Here is a 23,150-nt window from a genome sequence, read left to right as displayed (position 1 = left end):
AGAAATCATACTTGCTGCTATCTTCATATTTAATTCAAACAAGCCTCTTCCCTATTGCTTAAGACAAAATTTTTGTTTGCATTGCTGGTAATATTATCATTACTTGCTGATACAAGATAAGAAACTGAAAAAGTGTTTTCAGAGCCAGCACCAATTTAGAAAGAGAAAGAGGGTACACGAAGTTCCTATTCCAAAAGTGTGAGAGTACTTCCCAGCTCTCAGCATCCCTATTTGAACTCTTACAGCAGGCACCTAAACAGAATTAATACCCATAAAAATTAATCCCTTCACTAGCACAAAATAGTAGATGATACTGGAAATTAAAAGTCATCTTACAGCTAATGTGATGTCATCTGATTAACATAATACTGAATCATCTCACTGTATATAATACAAAAGAAAATCTTGATTCTACATTACTAGAAAATCAATAGTTGATTATATGAAAATTTTAAGTTCTACTCATATAAATATTAAGCAAATCCAAAAGGATGACATTAGTGTTTTGGATAACAAAGAAATACAGCATGATAAGAAATGGGTTGCCATTCAATTTCAGGTAGACTGACACTGTCCTTCAGCAACACTATTACAAAATTCAAACTCACTTACCTACTGTGTCTACTCCTTTCCTGCCAGCACGACCAACCATCTGCTTGTAAGTAAGAATATCTAGAGATCGACCACTGAAAATAGGAGTCCTAATGATTACACGACGTGCAGGTAAATTCACCCCAGATGAAAGAGTAGAAGTTGCTGCCAAGACCCGAATCTGACCTTGACGGAAGGCTCCTTCAATGATATCCCTCTCCTCAAAAGTAAGACCTAAAAAAAAGAAATTACGATAGCATATATTTATTAACATATAATGAAAATATTGTACTTGATCACTTACAAATGGATCTGAGAATCTGTTACAAGCATGTAAAGATGTTTTTCAAGCTATTGTTATGACTGTAAACAAAGAAGTAATCACAGTCTACCAATTCAAGAGTATAATCTGCCAACCCTTGTATTGTATACTGTACTTCTATCTCATCTTCTAGACCAGGGGTTGTCAAACTTTATCTGTAAACATTTTAGGTTTTGCAGGACAGATGGTCTCTGCTGCAACTACTCAACTCTACCATTGTCACATGAAAGCAGCCACAAAACAAATGGACAAGACTGTGTTCCAATAAAACTTTATTTACAAAAACAGCTGGATTTGACCAGCAGACTGTAGTCTGCTGACCCCTGCTCTAGACAAGAACTCCTTGAAGGTAGAGACATGCCTTATGACAGTATCCGCAGGGTCTATCCAACACCATGGTGAGACACATAAATGTCTGAAGAATAAATACATGAGTAAATGAAAAACATCATATAGAATACACACTAAAGTGGCTTATTTTTTATTTTCTTTTAATTTAAAAAAATCAAAAGGATTGGGGTTCTAGTTTGTAAATAAGTTGTGGGTCCACCGGCATTCATTTTATTAGTATGCATTATAAGTTATATACAATGAAAATATTCTTTTATGTGTTTGTGTGTATGGGTATATATATATTTTTTAAAAATTTATTTATATATAGCATGATAAAAATTTTAAATAAATTGAAAAGGTTAAGTTCCTAATCATAGAAACTATATATTCTTAATCATATCCTCAACACATATCATCATTGACAGATCATACCCTGAAAGAAATTATTTAATTCGGTGACTGTCATAACCCTTGCAGTTTTGACAACCTAGGTATTTGGTTTTTAAACACTTGTAGCCCTCTCAAAATATAATATGACAAATTCTAAAATTAATTTGATTTTGATATATTCATGAGAATATTTCCAATACCCCTTAAGATAAAAGGAAACAGAGTGGCATAAAATTAGGATAGCAAGTACCACTCTAACCTAATTTTTAAGGAAACAAAGTATAGAAAGGTAATAATTTCAGAATTCACTTCCCCAATTGTACAAAAAAGCTTATATCTAGTATTTATATACCATACAGATAAGTAAACCTACATGTTTGTTTTATTCTTGTTTAACCTTAATCACACAATTTCTTAAAATGAAATCTAAGAGTATTAAGTGTGGTTAACAAGAAATCAAATGCAAATCAAATATAAAAATAAAAATGAAGACATTATAAGGATTCTTGGAGGGGGCTTCTTAATAACATATTATAAATACGGATACCTGCATGATGAAACGCTACTCCCCATGGCACAGTTTTTTGTAATACAGAGTCCAGTCCTGAAGGCAAGCGTTTTAAGTGATCCATCACTTCTAGGAGGCCCTTCTGTTCCAGTATCACTGGTGGAAGTTCAGATGATCTTACCAATCCTGTCACAAAAAAATCATCAACACTGTCACCTCCCCTTGGACCTCTTTAACTGCTATCTGACTGAGTCATGACAGAGGGCAATGGTTCTGAAACTACTACATATAATAATCACCTGGACGGGGCTTCCCTGGTGGCGCAGTGGTTGAGAGTCTGCCTACCAATGCAGGGGACACGGGTTCATGCCCCGGTCCGGGAACATCCCACATGCCGCGGAGCAGCTAGGCCCATGAGCCATGGCCGCTGAGCCTGCGCATCTGGAGCCTGTGCTCCGCAACGGGAGAGGCCACAACAGTGAGAGGCCCGTGTACCGCAAAAAAAAAATAATAATAATAATCACCTGGATATCTTTTAAAAATACTGATGGCTGGCATTCACCTCTGGACTTTGCGATGCGATGCAACCTGGACATAACGATTTTTAAATCTCCCCAGGCAATTCTAATGTGTACCAAAGTTTAGGAAACACTATATTAGGGTGAGATCAAGCCCACAGGAGGAGATCAAAAGAAACAGCTGAAGGAAGGAGAAAATTACAGATACTACCACTCAGAGCCTAAAAATCAAAATCCTTGCTCAAAGTGTGCCCCACCCCCCAAACCAGCAGTGTCAGAATCACATAGGAGCTTAGTTCTAAATGACAATTCTTCTAGCCTTTTTGGCACCAATGTGGTAATTAATCATACATTACCCTCTGTTTTTGCCTCTATGTGTAACTTCCCCCAGAAGACTTTCTTAGATGCAAGAACTATGTTTGCTTAAAGAATTTCCTAGACTTTTGTATTTCTGAACTAGTAAACCTTCTCATAGAATGTATCTTATATTTTATACATTTTTAAGTCTTTTAGGTAAACTTTTCCTAAAATTTTGAGGACCCACAGAGGGTTGTCAAAGTTTTATTTCTCTAAGAACAATTTAAAAATTTTTTTAATTATCATTGATTCCTTATTTCAAAAGAAAAGTTATTTTAACATAAAAAAGTTAGTAGGGATAATTTCAAAATTTAAACTTCATCTTTATGAAAAATGTGCTGCCTTGTCTTTACTTTTCTGGTGAAAAGTTCATCACAGCCCAGGCTCCAGTCTAAGCACTAGGATTTGGGAACCATGCTATAAATCAAAATAACAGAGCCTCAAGCAAAGAAAATATTAATAATGTTTCTGGTTATTAAGGAGTATAAGTTATCATGGTTCACATAAAAAATAAAAGTTGGCATAATAAGAAAGTATCAATTAAGAGGGAACTAGAAAAGATATTAAAATGTTGGATCAGAGTCTACCCAATATAACTTCAGGCAAAGTTCACTTATTGGAGCTAGGCTTGAGATATCCATCACCTGTCCTCAAGATGCCACTGTCATAACAAAGTCATAAAATATCATAGTATTCTGTAACTAGAACTGGCCTCTGTCTTCCCTACGCTTATCTTTGACCCCAAGGGACCATAAGCTAGTACTCATCCTAGAATCAGTAAAAATATATACTAATGGTTATAGCAATATACTAGGTCAATACTCAGCAATAAAAAAGAAACAAATTGATAAAAGTAACAATCTGGATGAATCTTAAAAATATTATGCTGAGTAAAAGAAGCCAGGCACAAAAGACACATACACACAATATGACATCATTTACTATAAGAAATTCTTAGAAAAGACACAACTAATCTAGAGTGACAGAAAATATATGAGTGGTTGCCTGAAGCTGGGGATAGAGGGAGGAGACTGACAGCAAAAGAGAACATTTTTTTTTTTTTTTTTTTTTTTTTTTTTTTTTTTCCGTACGCGGGCCTCTCACTGTTGTGGCCTCTCCCGTTGCGGAGCACAGGCTCCGGATGCGCAGGCTCAGCGGCCATGGCTCACGGGCCCAGCCGCTCCGCGGCATATGGGATCCTCCCAGACCGGGGCACGAACCCGTATCCCCTGCATCGGCAGGCGGACTCTCAACCACTGCGCCACCAGGGAGGCCCAAAAGAGAACATTTTAGAGTGACAGAAATGTTCTACGTGTTGATCACAGTGGGGGAGTTAAACAGGTGAACACATTTATTAAAATTCATGAAGTTACACACTTCAAGTGGGTACATTTTATTCCACATAAATTCCACCTCAGTAAAACCGATTTTAAAATATCGGATTGGCCAAAAAGTTCATTCGGCTTTTTCCATAAGATGTTATGAACAAACTTTTTGGCCAACCCAATACATGTGTATATATGTATATGTATATGTACATATACGTGTGTGTGTGTGTGTGTATGATTCTTTTTAGAGTTACAGTTTGGAAATATAAAAAAGATATGACTGCTTTCCCCCCAAAAAATGTGTATATGTGAAGTTTTTTATACAGTTGAGGGGCTTTGAGGTCAACCTCTCAAAGCCCATGGATCCTAGATGAAGAACCTCAGTATATACCTATATAAATCCAACATTCTAAAATTCTGAAGATTAGTCTGAATGTGTGTACACATTGTCTATAAGGAGGATAAGGAGATGATTAGTCACAAAAGCATAGTTTTATAAAGGAGTAGCCAGTAGGCAGGTGGTGGCAATGATGAAAGAGAGCCATGCTTTGCTAATATAATTATTAACATTACTTTCAAGCAAATGTCCTAAGTATGGAGGCTTTCACTGCCATCAGTAACTTACCCTCAGCTTGATGGTGTAGACTGTAAAACGCATGGGCAATGATATCTGCCAACTTCTCACACCATTTCTTTGATGGACAGAAAAGTAATACTGAATGGTTATCACGAATGGTCTCATAACATAAACTAACAACATGGTCCTCATCTCCCTAAAAAAAAAAGAGAAGTTGCCACTGTAGTAGTACCTTCAAAACATTTTCATATCATTTTAAAGTCATTCATTTTGCTTCAAGGGAAAGGTTTTTCTACACAAAGACATGATAAGAATCAGTTACACAAAATCAGTAATAAAACAAAGAAAAAACAGAAAGAGAAAAGAAGAAAATAAACTTCCTTATGATGCAAGGTGAGTAGGAAATATCTTATATTCATTCAACTAATATTGACTGACCCCCAACCCTCAGGTAATGGGGATATTATGGTGAGTAAAAGAAAGTCAAGGTACTATCTTTAAGGGGTTTAGGTCTCACTGGGGAAACATATTAAAGTACTAAACAAACAAATGTAAAATACAATCATAATATGTACTATGAGAGAGAGTTTTATGGTGTTTTGAAGCCTCATATTTGACATAAATTTGACAGAAAGACCTGAAAGGTTTCCCTGAGAAACTGATGATTTAGCTGAGACATGAAGAATGGGAAGCATTATCTTAATGAAAGGTAACTGGGGGACAGGGAACACATCTCAAGCAGAACAAAGAGCATTTGTAAACACCCAGTGGTGGCCCAGGGAATTCTCAAAACTGGAAGGTCAGTGTGTGTAACTGGATTAATTCATTAATCCATTCACTCATTAAGCAAATATTTACTATGTGTCATATATTGTTCTAGGCACTGGGGATGGAGAATAAAGCAGAAAAACAGCTCTACCCTCAGAGTTCTTCTACTCCAATAAGAAAAGATAGATCAAAACAACAAGATAAGTAAAACACGTAGTATGTTCAATTTTGAAAAGTGCAAAGGGGAAAAATGAAACAGGGAAAATAGGAGGAATAGGAGAACACAGCAATTTAAATAAGGTGGCCAAGGGAGGTCTGAGAAATTGACATTTGAGTAAAGGTCCAAAGGTGAAAAGGTAAACCCTACTGATGCCTGGGGGAGAAAGCATTCCAGATAAAGAGAACCTGAGGTGGGAGATTCTTGGCATATTATGGAATAGCAAAAAGGCTATGGAGGAAGTAAGAAGGAATATAGAAACTGAAGTCAGAGCACTAAGGGAGTGGGGCAGATCATGCAGGGGCTTGTAGGCTACTTTAAAGATGTTGGCTTTCATTCTAAATGAAACAGGGAACCACCACAAGTTTTTGAGCAGAATGTGATATTCATTTTAAATAGGTCACTAGCTCTTGATTTAAGCACAGACTGAAGGGGACAAAGTAGGAAGCAAAGAGACCAATTATGAGGCTATTTCAAAAATCCAGGTAAGAGCTGTAACATTTAAATGAGGTGGAGGCATAGGCATGATAATAGAAGATTAACAGGAGAGTAGATGAATGTGTTTGCTTATATACTTGAGGTAACCAAGGCACAGTCAGGTGAAATTTGGGGTACAGAGCGAAGCAACTAAATAAGATTCCATACCAGGCATGCAGAAGCTACAAATGCATACCTATGATGGTACTAAAACACATGAACTTAGTCCTATTCCTAGTTCTAAACTTACCCTTAACTTTTTCAGTACTCAGAGGCACTGCTCGGCATAAAAACAGATCCCTCGCAGCACAGATCATGAGTCAGTCCTTTAACCTCAGGACTGAAGAATCAGGCTTAGAAAAATACTGTGAACTAAACGTTTTAAAGTGTATTTAGGGGTGTGGGGAGGGGATATTTCTCAGGCCCTTTCTAGGTGCTAGGCAATTTTTTTAAATCAAATTTCATTCTTACAATACTAAAGACAAGTATTATATCCCATTTCATAGATGAAGACACTACATTCAGAGAAGTTATGTGATTCAACTAATATCATAGCCATATCAAGTATCCCTATGAAGTATCAGAAGTAGGTCTTTCTGACTCCAAAAAATGATTTTTCCACTCTACTATATAATACCTATATCATTAAACAAAAGGTCAATTTTCCACATTAGTGTTTAGTGTAAACAAAGCCATAAGAAAATCTTCCTAGTTAAAAAGAAAAATCTACAAAATTTTATACTTACACTTATAGGAAATGATAATACTTAAATTTAAGACACAGCTACATTTCCTCTCTTACCAACACCACCAATTCTTTAATATGAAACCAATTAGCTTAGCATTAGGAATCCTTCTAATGCATATATAATGCATATTCAACTACTTTGCAACCCCCTACTTTACTTAACTCAAAAACTGTTAACTTGTGAGAAAATGCAATCAAACATAAAAGTACTGGTGGTAATTATATAAAAATAATGACTTACCTTTACTTGTAGCATGGGTTGAAATTCCCTCACAGGCTTCAGTGAAGAGTCATAAATAGAATTTCCAATTTTTACTGATTCCAGCAGTGGTACAGGGCGAAAGTCAGTGTGGTAGAGTTCAGCATTCAACCAGGAAGCCACAAGCTCCAAATTTGGGAGAGTAGCACTCATGCCAACAATCTGCACAGCATTAGACAGAGGACTGGCTAAATATGCCTGGCTGTGAAAAACAAATGAAAATGATGCTAAATAGTGCTAACAATATTCTTGGTCGTGTCCTTTGGTATATACGTGCATAAATTTCTTTAGGGTATATACCTAGGAGTAAAATTGCTGGGTCTTATATTATCTTCAATTTTACTAGATAATGTCCAACTGTTTTCCAAAGAGACTGTACCAGAGTTACACCCCTGCAATCCATGTGTTTTTTCCCCATTTTATCGAGATATAATTGACACGCAGCACTGTATAAGTTTAAGGTGTACAGCATAATGATTTGACTTACATCATGAAAAGGTTATCACAATAAGTTTTGGGAACATCCATTATCTCATATAGATACAACATTAAAAAAACAGAAAAAAGTTTTTTCCTTGTGATGAGAACTCTTAGGATTTACTCTCAATTACTTTTATATATAACATACAGCAGTGTTAATTATATTTATCATGTTGTACATTACATCCCTAGTACTTAGTTATCTTATAACAGGAAGTTTGTTCCTTTGTCTACCTTCATTCAGCTCCTTCTCTCCCCAACTCTGCCTCTGGTAACCCACAAATCTGATCTCTTTTTCTACAAGTTTGCTCATTTTTGAAGTATAATTGACCTACAACACTGTTAGTTTCTGTTACACAACACAGTGATTCAATATTTCTATACATTTCAAAATGATCAGCATGATAAATCTTGTTACAATATGTCATCATACAAAGCTATTAGTTATTAACTGTATTCCCCACATTGTACACTTCATATCCATGACTCATTTATTTTGCAACTGAAGTTTATACCTCAATCTTCCTCACCTATTTCTTTCCTCCCCACAACCCCCATCCTTCTGGCAACCATCTGTTCTATATTTTCAGATTCCACATGTAAATGAAATCATAAAGTATTTGTCTTTCTGTCTCACTTATTTCACTTAGCATAATACCCTCTAAGTCCATCCATGTTGTTGCAAACAGCAGGATTTCCTTCTTTCTTATGGTTGAATAATATTCCATTGTATATAAATACACCATGTTTTCTTTATCCATTCATCTATTGATGGGCACTTGGTTGCTTCCATAACTTAGCTACTGTAAATAATGCTGCATTAAACCTAGGGGTGCATATATCTTTTTCAAATTAGTGTTTTTGTTTTACTTCAGATAAATACTCAGGGGTAGAATTGCTGGATCATATGGCAGTTCTACTTTTAATTTTTTGAGGAATTGCCATACTGTTTTCTATAGTGGCTGCAGCAATTTATATTCCCACCGAAAGTGCACAAGGGTTCTCTTTTCTCCACATCCTTGCCCACACTTGTTATTTGCTGTCTTTTCTGATAACAGCCACTCTGACAGGTGTGAGGTGATATCAGATTGTGGTTTTGATTTGTATTTCACTGATGATTAGTGATGTTGAGCATCTTTTCATATGCCTGTTGGCCATCTGTATGTCTTCTTTGGAAAAATGTCTATTCAGATCCTCTGCCCATTTCTTAATTGGATTTTTTTGATGTTGAGTTATATGAATTCTTCATATATTTTAGATATTAACCCCTCACTGAATACATCATTTGCAAAGATCTTCTCCCATTCATTATGCAGCCTGTTCATTTTGTTGAAAGTTTCCTTTGCTGTGCAGAAAACTTTTAGTTTGATAGTTTTAGTCCCATTTGTTTATTTTTACTTTTGTTTCCCTTGCCTGAGGAGACATATCCTAAAAATATTACTAAGGGCAACATCAAAGAGCATACTACCTATGCTTTCTTCTAGAAGTTTTATGGTTTCAGGTCTTGATTTAAATCTTTAATCCATTTTGAATTTATTTTTGTGCATGCTGTGAGACAGTAGTCCAGTTTTACCAACACCATTTATTGAAAAGGCTGGCTGTTCACCATTGTTGTATATTCTTGCCTCCTTTGTCATAGATTAATTGCCCATAAAATTGTGGGCTCATTTCTGGGCTTTCTAATCTGTTTCATTGATTTATGTGTCTCTTTTTATGCCAGTACCATACTGTTTTGATTACTGTAGCTTTGCAGTATAGTCTGAAGTCAGGGAGTGTGATGTCTCCAGCTTTGTTATTCTTTCTCCAGACTGTTTTGGCTATTCAAGGTCTTATGTGTTTCCATACAAATTTTAGAATTTTTCATTCTAGTTCTGTGGAAAATGCCATTGGTATTTTGGAAGGGATTGCACTGAATGTGTAACTTGCCTTGTGTAGTATGGTCATTTTAACAATATTTATTCTTCCAATCCATGAACACAGTATAGCTTTCCATCTGTTTGTGTTGTCTTCAATTTCTTTCATCAGTGTCTTATAGTTTTCTGAGTACAGGTCTCTACCTCCTTAGTTAGACTTATTCCTAGGATTTTTTTTTAATTTTATATTGGAGTATAGTTGATTTACAATGTTGTTTTAGTTTCAGGTGTACAGCAAAGTGACTCAGTTATACATATACATTTATCTATTCTTTTTCAGATTCTTTTCCAGTATAGGTAATTAAAGAGTATTGAGTAGAGTGCCCTGTGCTATACAGCACAGCCTTGTTAGTTACCTATTTTATATATGGTAGTATGTATAGGTTAATCCCAATCTCCTAATTTATCACTTCCCCCCACATTTCCCCTATGGTAACCATAAGTTTGATTTCAAGATCTGTGAGTCTGTTTCTGTTTTGTAAGTAAGTTCATTTATGTCATTTTTTATTAGATTCCACATATAAGTGATATCATATGACAGCTGTCTTTCTGTGTCTGACTTACTTCACTCCTTATGACAATCTCTAGGTTCATCCATGTCTTTACAAATGACCCAATTTCGTTCCTTTTTATGGCTGAGTAATATTCCATTATATATATGTACCACATCTTCTTTATCCATTCCTCTGCTGATAGACATTTAGGTTGCTTCCATGTCCTAGCTACTGTAATTAGTGCTGCAGTGAACACTGGGGTGTACGTATCTTTTCAAATTATGGTTTTCTCCAGGTATATGGCCAGGAGTGGGATTGCTGCATCATATGATAGTTCTATTTTTAGTTTTTTAAGGAACCTCCATACTGTTCAAATAGAGGCTGTACCAATATACATTCTTACCAACAGTGTAGGAGGGTTCCCTTTTCTCCACACCCTCTCCAGCATTTATAGTTTGTAGACTTTTTAATGATGGCGATTCTGTGTGAAGTGATACATCACTATAGTTTTGATTTGCATTTCTCTAATAATTAGCCATGTTGAGCATCTTTTCATGTGTTTTTTGGCCATCTGTATTCTTCTTTGGAGAAATGTCTATTTAGATCTTCTGCTCATTTTTTATTGGGTTGTTTGTTTTTATGATATTGGGCTGCATGACCTGTTTGTCTATTTTGGAGATTAAACCCATGTCGGTCACTTTGTTTGCAAATATTTTCTCCTATTCTATGAGTTGTCCTTTCATTTTGTTTATGGTTTCCTTTGCTATGCAAAAGCTTTCAAGTTTAATTAGGTCCCACCTGTTAATTTTTGTTTTCATTTTAATTACTCTGGGATGTGGATCCAAAAAGATCTTGCTGCAATTTATGTCAAAGAGTGTTCTGCCAAAGAGTGTTTTCCCATAGGAATTCTATAGCATCTGGTCTTACATTTAGGTCTTTAATCCATTTTGAGTTTATTTTTGTGTATGGTGTTACGGAGTATTCTAATTTCATTCTTTTACATATAGCTGTCCAGTTTTCTCAGTGCCACTTATTAAAGAAACAGTCTTTTCTCCATTGTATACTCTTGCTGCCTTTGTCATAGATTAATTGACCATAGGTGCATGGGTTTATTTCTGAGCTTTCTATACTGTTCCATTGATCTATAAGGCTGTCTTTGTGCCAGTACCATACTGTTTTGATTACAGTATGGTACTGGAACAAAGCTTTATAGTATACTCTGAAGTCAGGGAGCCTGATTCCTCCAGCTCCATTTTTCTTTCTCAGGATTGCTTTGGCTATTCGGGGTCTTTTGTGTTTCCATATAAATTTTAAGATTTTTTTTCTCTAGGTCTGCAAAAAATGCCATTGGTAATTTGATAGGGATTGCATTGGTCTTCTACCTCCTTAGTTAGACGAATTCCTAGGATTTTTGTTCTTTTTGATGCAATTATAAATAGGATTGTGTTCCTAATTTCTCTGACAATTCGTGTCAGTGTACAGAAATACAACAGATTTCTATATATTAATTTTGTATCCTACAACTTTACATAGTTCATTGATGAGTTCTAGTATTTTGGTGGTGTCTTTAGGATTTTCTGTGTATAGTTATCATGTCACCTGCAAACAGCGGCAGATTTACTTCTTCCTTTCCAATTTGGATTCCTTTTATTTTTTTTTCTTGTCTGATTGCTGTGGCTAGGACTTCTTTACTGTTCCACATCTTTGTCACCACTTAGTATTGTCAATCTGTTAGGTATTTTGGACAGTGTGTGGTAATAGCTCTTTGAAGAGGTAATTTACATTTCCTTGATTACTAATGAGATTAAGCACCATTTCATGTATAGACACCATTTGGATACCCTCTTATAAATGTCTGTTCAAGTTCCTTACCCATTGATATATTATATTGTATCTTTCCTCATTGACTTGTAGAATTTTTTTTAATGTTCAGGATAATGACTTTCCTCTTTCATTAATTTTTGTTCTTCTCTTTATTATTTCTTTCCTTCCACTCTCTGTGGCATTATTTTACTATTCTTTTTCTAAGTTCTATAGATGAATAAGTCATTAATTTTCCAGTCTCTCGTCTTTAATAATATACACACTGTATACTATCAATTTCCCTTTAAAAACAACTCTAGCTGCATTTCACAATTTCATTAGGAGATATTTTTATTATACTTTCATTCCAAACTATCTTCCTGTTTCTACTGTGATTATTTTTTTCACCCCAAAAGGGGTCAAAATTATTTATTAATTTCTAAATATGTGGGCATCTTTCAGTTATGTTTTTCTTATAGTTATTTCTAGCTTAATTCCACTGCTGTCAAAGAATATATTTTAAATGACTTAAATCCTTTAAATATGTTGTTTTATGGCCTAGCATATGGTAGGGTTTTTTTTTTTTTTTTTGTAAATGTTTCATATGTAATTGAAAAGAATATATATACTGCTCTTATTTGGTAAATATTCTACATACATCCATTAGGTCAAATTTGCTAATTGTATTAGTCATATCTTCTATATCCCTACTAATTTGGGATATAGATGACTATCTGCATGTTTTCCCACATACTGCAAGAGATGTGTTAAAATCTCCCTAAACTGAAAGACAAGAGCTCCTAGATTGAAAGCAACTACTGGGTACCCAGCACAATGTTAGAAAATAGATCAACACCAAGACACATCAGTGAAATTTCACAATACTAAGGAAGAAAAGGATTTCTTAAAAACTCTCAGAGACGGGCTTCCCTGGTGGCGCAGCTGTTGAGAGTCCGCCTGCCGATGCAGGGGACACGAGTTTGTGCCCCGGTCTGGGAAGATCCCACATGCCGTGGAGCGGCTGGGCCCGTGAGCCATGGCCGCTGAGCCTGTGTGTCCAGAGCCTGTGCTCCGCAATGGGAGAGGCCACAACAGTGAGAGGCCCGCGTACCGCAAAAAAAAAAAAAAAAAAAAAAAAAAAAACTCTCAGAGAAAAATTTTAAAATTTATATAGGGCTTCCCTGGTGGCCCAGTGGTTCAGAGTCTGCCTGCCAATGCAGGGGACACAGGTTCGAGCCCTGGTCCAGGAAGATCCCACATGCCAGGGAGCAACTAAGCCCATGCGCCACAACTACTGAGCCTGTACTCTAGAGCCCACAAGCCACAACTACTGAAGCCCGCACACCTGGAGCCCGTGCTCCCCAACAAGAGAAGCCATCACAATGAGAAGCCCGCACACCACAAGTAAGAGTAGCCCCCGCTTACCACAACTAGAGAAAGCCCACGTGCAGCAACAAAGACCCAACGCAGCCAAAAATAAATAAACAAATTTATAAAATTTATACAAAGGATGAAGGATCAGCATGGCACTGGATTTCTCAATAGTAATGAGAAAAATGAAGTACTATCTTAAAAACTCTAAAAGTGTTTAAAATCTTGATGTTTGTACCGGGAAAATCTATGAAATAATTGTAAGGCATTTTCAGACATGCTAATTTTTGCAAAATTTATACCCATAATAGCCTGTACACTGAAATAAAGTGGAACTTCCTAGAAGATATCCCCACTAAAATGAGAAAGTGAATCAAAAGAAATACATATGATCACAAAAAAGGAGGGCCCTGACTCAAACAGCAATGGGAATGAATGATAATGATAAAAAGAGATCTCAAGATAACTGTTGTACAGCACATATATAGATTAACCACCTATCTAAATTGGAACAACTCAGGAGGCTTTAGGAGAAACTTCTTCAAGAAAACAAATTGGGCAGAATAACAAATGTACTGGAACATATTGGGTGGAGATTTATATAAGTGGAGAAGAGGCTGGAGATAAATCAATGATAAGTTCATAGAAAACCAACTCATCAAACAAAAGACATTTATTAATTTCAGAGAAAACAAAAAGTTATTGAGAAAGTAAAAATAATCATAATATACCACGTGGCTCAGTTGACAACGACACTTATATAGTCATAATAGTGTAATATTGAATACTGAACTAAGCAAAATTAGAACATAAGTATATTTGAAGAATGGGAATATAATGAGATGATAAAGAGAGACTAAGGGGCTGGAGGAGGAGATCAGGCACAGTGAGTAAAGAATATAAAAAAGAGCTAGATCTTCATCTTCCATAGTAAAAAGTCAATATATAATGTGTAAAACTAAAAACTCAAGTAGTTATATTTAGAGATATCCGTGTAAATAGAATTTTTAAAAAGCTGTTAAGAGGGGCTTCCCTGGTGGCACAGTTAAGAATCTGCCTACCAATGCAGGGGACACGGGTTCAATACCTGGTCTGGGAAGATCCCACACGCCACAGAGCAACTAAGCCCATGTGCCACAACTACTGAGCCTGAGCTCTAGAGCCCACGTGCCACAGCTACTGAGCCCGAGTGACGCAACTACTGATGCCCATGCGCCTGGAGCCTGTGCTCTGCAACAGGAGAAGCCACTGCAATGAGAAGCCCATTCACCGCAACGAAGAGTAGCCCCCGCTCGCCGCAACTAGAGAAAGCCTGCACGCAGCAACGAAGACCCAACACAGCCAAAAATAAATAAATAAAATAAATTTCGTAAAAAAAGAAAAAAAGCTGTAAGAGTTAAAAATAGTTACCTCTGGAAAGTAGGGGATAAAGAAATGTTATTTTTCATAATTAGCCTTGACTACTTAAAAAGGATGTGTGTACAGATAACAAATACAAAAACTGGATTTTAAAAATTCTATCATAAAAGTGGTGAGCAGTCAGAAATTTAAGAATGTTTTCAAAATAATCTAAAATCACTCTTAGTCTTAAGTACTTCTTTTGGAACAAAAATGAAATGCTGTACATGAGTTTGTTCTAAATAAGTACTACCCTCCTCTGATGTATTTAACTCCTAGTTATTATGCACTTTTCCAAACACATTCTCAACATTCTTTGGAATCTCAGGAACTTAGTTATTTCAGGTACTTACCAAGATGCTGATTTCTGAGTAATATAGGAAATCTTGGTCAGCAGAAGTTCCAGCAGATAACCTCGGGGAGAGTCCCCCAGCATATGCAATTCATCCACAACCACCATTCCTAAAGAGATTTTCCAGATACTAGTTTTTACAGAATTTCACAATTCCAAGAATTTTAAAAGACTCAATATCTTGTATCTCGTACCATAAATAGCTGTCATTATAATACACTGCAGGTAATACAAACTTCTAACCATAAAACAAAAATCAGATTCCACATAGCAGACAATTCTTTTCCAAGATATTTCAAGTATAATAAGTGGTCTTACCACAATGTATTCTGGATCTAAAAATCATTGATTAGCTAACTCAGGTCTAACTCAAGGAAAACTTCGTCGTGTTACTCAGACAATTCTTAATTGGCAACCTTGTAGAAATACATGTACAATGAAAATCAAGGACATCCACAACAATTATTCAGTGGGTTGACTTTTCTATGGGGAAAACAGCCAGGGCAACCATACTGATGTTAGCAAGTGCTTAGAAAAACAGAATCAGATCAAGAAGAAATAAATGATTTTAAGGGGATGTTTTTGTTTGATTATGGTAGACTAGTGACTCACCCTACTATAAAACATAAATATGATCATAATTCCCTCCTCCCCTACTTGGAGAATCAAACCAGTCTACGCACTTGGAATACTGCTCAAGAAGTACAGAAATTAGTATCAACGAATGCCTCCTTTAAACATTTTCATAACATCATAGTTTGCATGTGCACTGGTGTCCCTCCCCACAAATCCCCCTACAAAAATAAAGACCTTTCAGACTATTTCCTAATGGTACATGATGATCCTTTTCCTCATCAGTAAGCTATTTCCAAATCATATTGTATGATGACTTATTTAAGCATTCATTCATCCATCCAAAAAATATTTATTCTACCTAGTGTGCCAGGCACTGTGCTAGGTATAGTAGATATAACACTTAATCTGATACAACACAATCTGACAATTCTGATACAAACTGATGAATGTGATTCCTCTCTCCAAGCTTTATAGAGCAGAGAATGTGTCTCATTAATCTTCGATTTTACTCCCCAGCCCTACCCTACCCTAACTTTACCATTTAAGTTCACCAGGAAAACAATGAGTAGCTAACTGATATTCCTGCAGCTTCTATTGCTGCTATAACCATTCTCTTCCTGTTGCTACCTCTACATAGTGGGCTTTCCCAAGTGGTTGGAAAAGAAAAAAAAAAAAAGCAGGGATTAAGGTAGAAAAGTTCCAAACTCAAATACAGTGCCAGTTTCTATAGCTCCCTACCAATTGCCTGCTAAATGGTAGCCTCTGGGTCCAGGCCTAATCTAGCTACCACAGTACCAGAATATGATAATGAATACATATATACACTAATTGCAGAGATGGCAGGTGCTTCCTTCTATTCCTAGTAAACTTTAGATAGGAAAGAAGCAAAGAGAAATGACCTGAGGGTTCAAGGATACACTCTATGCTTTGTAAAGTGCAAAAATACAAGGAAGTAGAGTCAATAACATCAGTAGGATGCAAAACTTTTTTTTTTTTACAGAGTTCCTAACATTACAGATTCCAATTCTCACCTCCAGAAGTAGATGACAGACAATAGAATAAGACATACAGAAATCACAACAGCTTCACTCCATTCTATCAAAAATAGCAAGAGAAAGTATATACTTATTTTCTTATTTGCTTACCTAATAGATCCATCTTATTTTCCTCTATGAGGCGATTGATCAGACCATTGGCTCTCTCAATTGTGCAGACAGCAATATCCAAAGAACAGAAATGCCCTGTTGGAGAGGTACTGCCCATATAACCATCTACTTTTATTCCTACTTCCTGAAACAGACTCTAAATTGAGTAAAAAGGAAAGACACAAGGGAAAATATTTGAAATTCATGAATCTTAAATTGGTTCTTTCCCAAAACATAGACATAAGTATTCAAATACATTTATCAGATTACTGTTAGTTATTCCTGGTCAGGGCACACTGGTTCTTTTTAGAATCATATACTAAAAATAAGAAGTTCAGAACTGACAAAACTCAGTACAGAGATTTTCTGTTAAGACAGAGTCAAATAAAATGACATACTTAATCAAATAAGTTCTAAGAGCTCTTTATAGAAATTAAAATTAAAGAAAAACTACCTTAAGCACTAACATTTTTAATCTAATAAACAAGCAAGAAACTCACTCTTTAACACTAATGTAATATTTTCAGAAACAAATTTATACTTCATGAGGAAAATATTCTCATTATCCCACTAAAGATTAGTTTTTTATATAATGGAAGAAAAGGTTTCAAAAGTCAAATGCAATGGGACTTTGATGTTAATTTTTTTTAGTTTAACTTTTAACTAACATACCTTCTCAATAAAAAGGATCATTACTTTGTTACTTTGGTCTAAGCTGAAAGGATGTTACCATGTAGAACCAGCTTTGTTGGCTATTTGACCTCTGAAATAACTGTTAAAAAGATTTATAGAACCATTGGATTTTAGAGCTGTTCATTCAATAAAATGTTTCTGAGTGTTTACTAAATTAACCCATAGTTAACCCCATAGTTTCATTTTACCAGTGAAAAAACTGAGGCCCAGCAGATTATGTATCTAGCCTGAAGACACAGGTAGTGGCAAAACTGGGACTAGAACTCAGATTTTTTGTACTACCACTGCAATAATCTTGGCATTCCAAAATCACATTTTTTCACTGCAGAAATCAGAATAAATTTATTCTATTTAATGAAATATTGTATTTGTAAAAATACCTTAAAGACCAGTGAGCATCACATAAATGTATACTGTTGTCATTCATTTTTGCAGGAGAACAGAAGAAAGCACAGGTCTGGAGCTTTACATAAGCACCAATGGATCTTGTTCTTCATCCTCTAACGTTCCCAAATGGCCCTGCATTAGGATGGGATATGCTTCCTCAAACACACTTCCTTTCCATACTTCAGTCTAGTCCTACTATTCACTTAAGAGGTTGATTCTTAATTTGCACTTTTTTTTTTTTCGCGGTACACGGGCCTCTCACTGTGTGGCCTCTCCCGTTACGGAGCACACCGGACGCGCAGGCTCAGCGGCCATGGCTCATGGGCCCAGCCGCTCTGCAGCATGTGGGATCTTCCCAGACCGGGGCACGAACCCGTGTCCCCTGCATCGGCAGGCGGACTCTCAACCACTGTGCCACCAGGGAAGCCCTTAATTTGCACTTTTATATACTAATTAAAGTACTCTGCCTATTTCCTAAGGAAAAGTTTATAAATTTTTACAGAATTTTCACCAATTGCTCTTTGATTTAATGGCCGTTTCTCCTTTATAGTGTAATTTAAAAGTTTCCCCTCATAAATGGTCAACTTTTAAAGCTACATTGGGATGTAATAAAAGAAATTTTATTTTCCAATTGCTTTTATAATTCTATTTCAAATGAGTAAAGCTGAAGCTGCCAATAATAGGCCTTTCACAATTTCAAACATAGTAAAAGAACATTACCTGGAAATAGTATTTCTTCTCTTTAGCCACAGAGACAAAGGGCAAAACAAATAGAGCTTTCTTCCGTGTTTCCAAGACCCGCTTCAAAATAAGTAGTTCAGCAACAAGAGTCTTCCCAGCACTTGTAGGAGCTAAAACAAGTTATTTGGCAAGGTTATCACAAAAAGAAGTAATATTTGATACACTGCATTAATAAATGTTTTAAATCATATCCAGTAACTAAATAGCCCAAGGCTAAACTATCATTAAGGCCCCAGCTAGCATTTGAAAACTTTATACCCTGAAATGCCCCTGACTTTAAACCAGGTTTCTAAATACTCTCACAGTGAAAATAGAGACAAATAAATCTTTACATCAAATAAATGATGAATATTACTGAGTACCTAGCTTATACGTAAAGATCCTTTCCTTTAAGTACTGAATAGTTAAAAGCCCTGCTTTGGGAAAATAGATAAAAGGCTTTAATACATTGTGATAGGAGCTATGATAGAAGTTGAGGGGGAAGAGCTGTAAGGAAGTTTATGGAAACAGAATTTATGAGAGCAAAGAAGGCAAGAAGAAAGGAATGCCAAGCAGAAGAAAATAGCATGTGTAAAGGTCTAGAGGAAAGCCCGGTATGTTCAGATGATAGTAAGTAATTTAGTAAGCCTGAAGTATAAAGTACAAGTAGGGGAGTGAAAAAAGAGATATGAAAGTGCCACATGGAGAAGACTTTTATAATCCTACCATGTAAGGAATTTATCCTGAAAGCAATGCAGAGTGACTAGTGAGTTTTATGAAAAGGAATGACAAAATCATATTTGTACTTTATAGAGATCACTTTGGCTGCAGGAGCAAAGCAAGAGCAGAAAGAAAAGATTAACTAGATAGAGAACTATTGCATAATCTAGAAGATGATAATAAACTAGGTAATGGACCTAAGAACAGAGAGTAGTAGCCAGAATCAAGACATCTGAGGTAACAGACACTACACTTGGTGATTAATTAATGTGAGTTGGTGAGCAGAGTTATGAATGACACCCAAGTTCTTGTTTAAGCAACTGAAACGGTCAGGCCACTCTACCACTGCCACCAACTGCCACTAGTTAGCATTAACTGAGTATTTCTTACATGCCAAAAACTTTTCTAAGCCCACACCCTGGCACTCATGCTCTCTGTGCGCGTAGGCACTCGCTACCTCCCTCCGTCTGCTTCTCTCTCTCAACTAATTTGCAAGGTTACACAGTCAGTAAACGGCCTGAACTTATATCTATTGACAGTTAACTCTCTAATTATTTTTGGCAGCCATAATGAAAATCTGGATGACTCACAATTTCAGAGAAAACTGATACAAAGGGCGTACATCTTACCAAGTGATTAGATTCTAAAGTCAGTATACTAAGCACAGATGGTTAAAAATTATGTAAGTCAAAGTTGCTCTTAAAAGCCCATATAAACCTTTCATAAAGTATATTACATAGGGTTTTGTATATACAATCCTGTATAAGCAGGTCAATTTATAAACATATAACGTAAAATGTTCACACTGAAAAGCAACTGAGATCAACTGTGGGAAGAGCACATTTACATCTCATTCTGCACACTCACTCTGGGACATATGTGGGGGTTTTTTGGGTTTTTTTGCGGTACGCGGGCCTCTCACTTTTGTGGCCTCTCCCATTGCGGAGCACAGGCTCCGGACGCGCAGGCTCAGCGGCCATGGCTCACAGGCCCAGCCGCTCCGCGGCATGTGGGATCTTCCCGGACGGGGGCACGAACCTGCGTCCCCTGCATCGGCAGGCGGACTCTCAACCACTGCGCCACCAGGGAAGCCCTGGGACATACGTTTTTTGAGAGGAATGGTAGGCAGACAATTCTGTTTAAATTGTTGGGTTTTTGCTTTCCCCCACCCTACCATCTAATGGAATTTTCATAATTTAAGTATGCATATGATGAAACTCTGCTTTTCAAATATTTTAAGACTTTCTCTAGTTATAAAGCACTCTCTCACCCACCTTACCTCAATAGAGTGTCCTTTACATTAATAATGTCTTAAAAATAGTAGAGAAATTAACTTGCACAAATTTGAATACCTGAATAGACTAAATTCTTTCCTTCCAGGACTTGTCCAAGCAAAAGGCACTCTGCTTGCCATTCAAACATCTTTTTTACACCAAAACTGTGATATTTCTCCAGAACCGCTGGAGGAAGCCCCCAATTTGCCAAAAGCAGCTTGTCTACTTTATCGTCAGGAAACGTCTGCTTGCATTCCCCTTTTAGGAAAAAAAAGAAAAAAAGGAAATAGTTGAATTTAGTTCTAACATAAGACTTCAGTAATTAGCTTTCCACTGTGTTTTGGGATTCCTATGTGTTGTAAAGAGGCTATTTAAACTACATCCTGACATAAAACACATACAATATAAGGATCTGTAAGGAGCACTGGGCACTATTAGGAGTGAATTCCCTACAGGTGATGAGATTTGGCCAACTAGTAAGTTGTTTCTGTAAATAAATAAAGGTCGAAAAGACCCAGAAACCACTTGAAGATTACTACCCTCAGTCGCTGAATATGGACTGAAAGCTCTTCCACGTCAATAGAAAGTGACGTGCCGCACCAGGTCCTAGTCACAAACTGAGAAAGGGGAGTAGAAGCCTAGCAGGCCGTGCAAACGCGCGAGCTCCGCGCGGTGAGGACACCTCCCGACGAGTGGCCCGGCTGAGCTGCCTACCTCGCCCGCTGCCCACGGAGTGCCTGGGAGTACCTGCAGCTCTGGCCGGCGGGCGGCCGCGGTCCTTCAGGCTGCGTCTCAGGCCCGGGGGCGGGCTCAGCACCGGCCCCGAGAGGAGCAGGGGGCTGTCACTGCTGTCACCGCCGCTTCCCGAAAAGAAGTCTGAGCCTGGTGCTGAACGTCGTCGTTTCCCACTCCAGCGCGTCAGATTCATCGCGAAATCTTCTCGGCCACTCAGGGAAAGGCACAGTCCCAGCGTCCTCCCGCTCGGAAGAAACGGAGGCTGGCGACAGATGCGGCCGCCATCTTCCCGCCACGGCTTTCAAACTCAGGCCTCCCAGCCCGCCCCGGAACCATAGAGTTCTCCGTGACGAGAGTAACCTGAGGACCATAGAATCGTGGGGAAGGAGGGGCTTTCGCTGGTGTCCTAGACCTCCGGCCTGTCACCTCGGTTGTCGGATAGTGAAAGAGAAACAGAGTTGGACCTAGATTAAACGGGGGGAAAAACCAGACTCAGTATATATAATCTCCAATTATAATCATAATGGCTTAAAGTTTTTCCTTTTCTTTTTGTCCATGTCTGGTTTAAATAGCAAGTTTATGTTAACTTCATAAAATGAACTGCCCGTAATAGGTAGAGAAGTAGCTCTATTTAACATATTGTATTTTTAAAACAATTATTACAAATTATATGTGCAAAACATTATACAAGTAAAATTTAGGATTTAGAATGGAGTGCAATTTGCTCTCTCCTGGTATGTGATGGTAGGGCAGAGGTTATTTCTGTACACAATTTCTACTTTAGCCATCATACGCTGTGAGGAATATGTGATGGAGAGATAGGGACTGCGGCCAATAGACCTCTTAGGTAGTAGAACGCTGCATGGAAGGGGCTCTGGATGTGCCCGAGTGATCATTCGGAGCCAAGAGCTTGTTAATGGATCTGTGCTCTACCTTTGGCAAGGCAGAATCAAACGAGCTCTGGACTTAAATTGATGCCAGTTAATCACCCAGTTGCACAATTCGTTTCACCAAGGAAATCTAGTAAGGGAAAAGCCTGCCTTGAAGGGGCGGTGCTTTTCTACAGCTCTAAAAGTCTCAAAAGGACCAGTCCAATAACAACAACAAAAATTCTATTTCCCGGACTTGTAGTCTGGGAAATAGGAGAATCAATTCTCCTGTGAAAGCTTCCTTGTTAAAAGAAAATTTTTTTGGACAGTATTCTAAAATTCCACAAGATGGAGACATTACTCCATGAAGGAAACATTTTTCTTCGTTACCTTTCATGCAATCAATCATTCACTCAACTAGTTATTGAGCGTCTACTACGTGCTAGGCATTGGGTATATGGCAGGGAAATGGAAGAAATGGCTCCTGCTCTCAAAGTGAAAGAGACTAGAGGAGACAGACATTAAACTAATTAATTAACTGATAATTTTAAATTGTACTAATGCTCAGGCAAAAAAGAATAGAGTGCTATCAAAGAAATAAAAGGATCCTAATTTAGATTGTACTCATGGAAGATCTTTCAGAGATTCAGTGTAGCATAGGGGTCAACAGTGCAGCAACTCTGTAGCCAGTCTGTGTTTGAAGACTTAGTAGCTGTGTGATTTTGCTTAACCCCCGGAGCTTCCTTTTCCTCATCTATATGATGGAGATAATAAGAGTAACAACTATATGGTTATTATTAACACTAAAATAGTCATAGGTGTAAAGT

General features: G+C 37.1%; 1 protein-coding gene across 3 annotated transcripts in view; it reads right to left on the bottom strand.

Moving 5' to 3' along the window:
• Positions 1-21,740, bottom strand: part of POLQ (DNA polymerase theta) — a 125,556-nt gene extending 103,816 nt beyond the window's left edge. For 2 of the 3 annotated variants that reach the window (XM_082624243.1, XM_082624245.1), the window contains exons 1-9: positions 21,434-21,740; positions 20,798-20,977; positions 18,726-18,856; positions 16,926-17,082; positions 15,206-15,314; positions 7,376-7,595; positions 4,973-5,120; positions 2,184-2,330; positions 613-825 (exon numbers count right to left, since the gene is read on the bottom strand). In XM_082624243.1, the coding sequence (XP_082480369.1) occupies positions 613-825; positions 2,184-2,330; positions 4,973-5,120; positions 7,376-7,595; positions 15,206-15,314; positions 16,926-17,082; positions 18,726-18,856; positions 20,798-20,977; positions 21,434-21,647 (1,519 nt within the window). In that variant the 5' untranslated portion in view covers positions 21,648-21,740. The remainder of the gene's footprint in view (positions 1-612; positions 826-2,183; positions 2,331-4,972; positions 5,121-7,375; positions 7,596-15,205; positions 15,315-16,925; positions 17,083-18,725; positions 18,857-20,797; positions 20,978-21,433) is intronic. The other variant, XM_082624244.1, reaches the window with a different exon arrangement.
• Between the last annotated feature and the right edge of the window lie 1,410 nt (positions 21,741-23,150).

The sequence above is a fragment of the Mesoplodon mirus genome (genome assembly GCF_964341445.2).
Source record: "Mesoplodon mirus genome assembly, chromosome: 6".
Classification (NCBI taxonomy): domain Eukaryota; kingdom Metazoa; phylum Chordata; class Mammalia; order Artiodactyla; family Ziphiidae; genus Mesoplodon; species Mesoplodon mirus.
The sequence above is the reverse complement of the archived record's forward strand: the minus strand, read 5'-3'. Positions and strand labels throughout refer to the sequence as shown.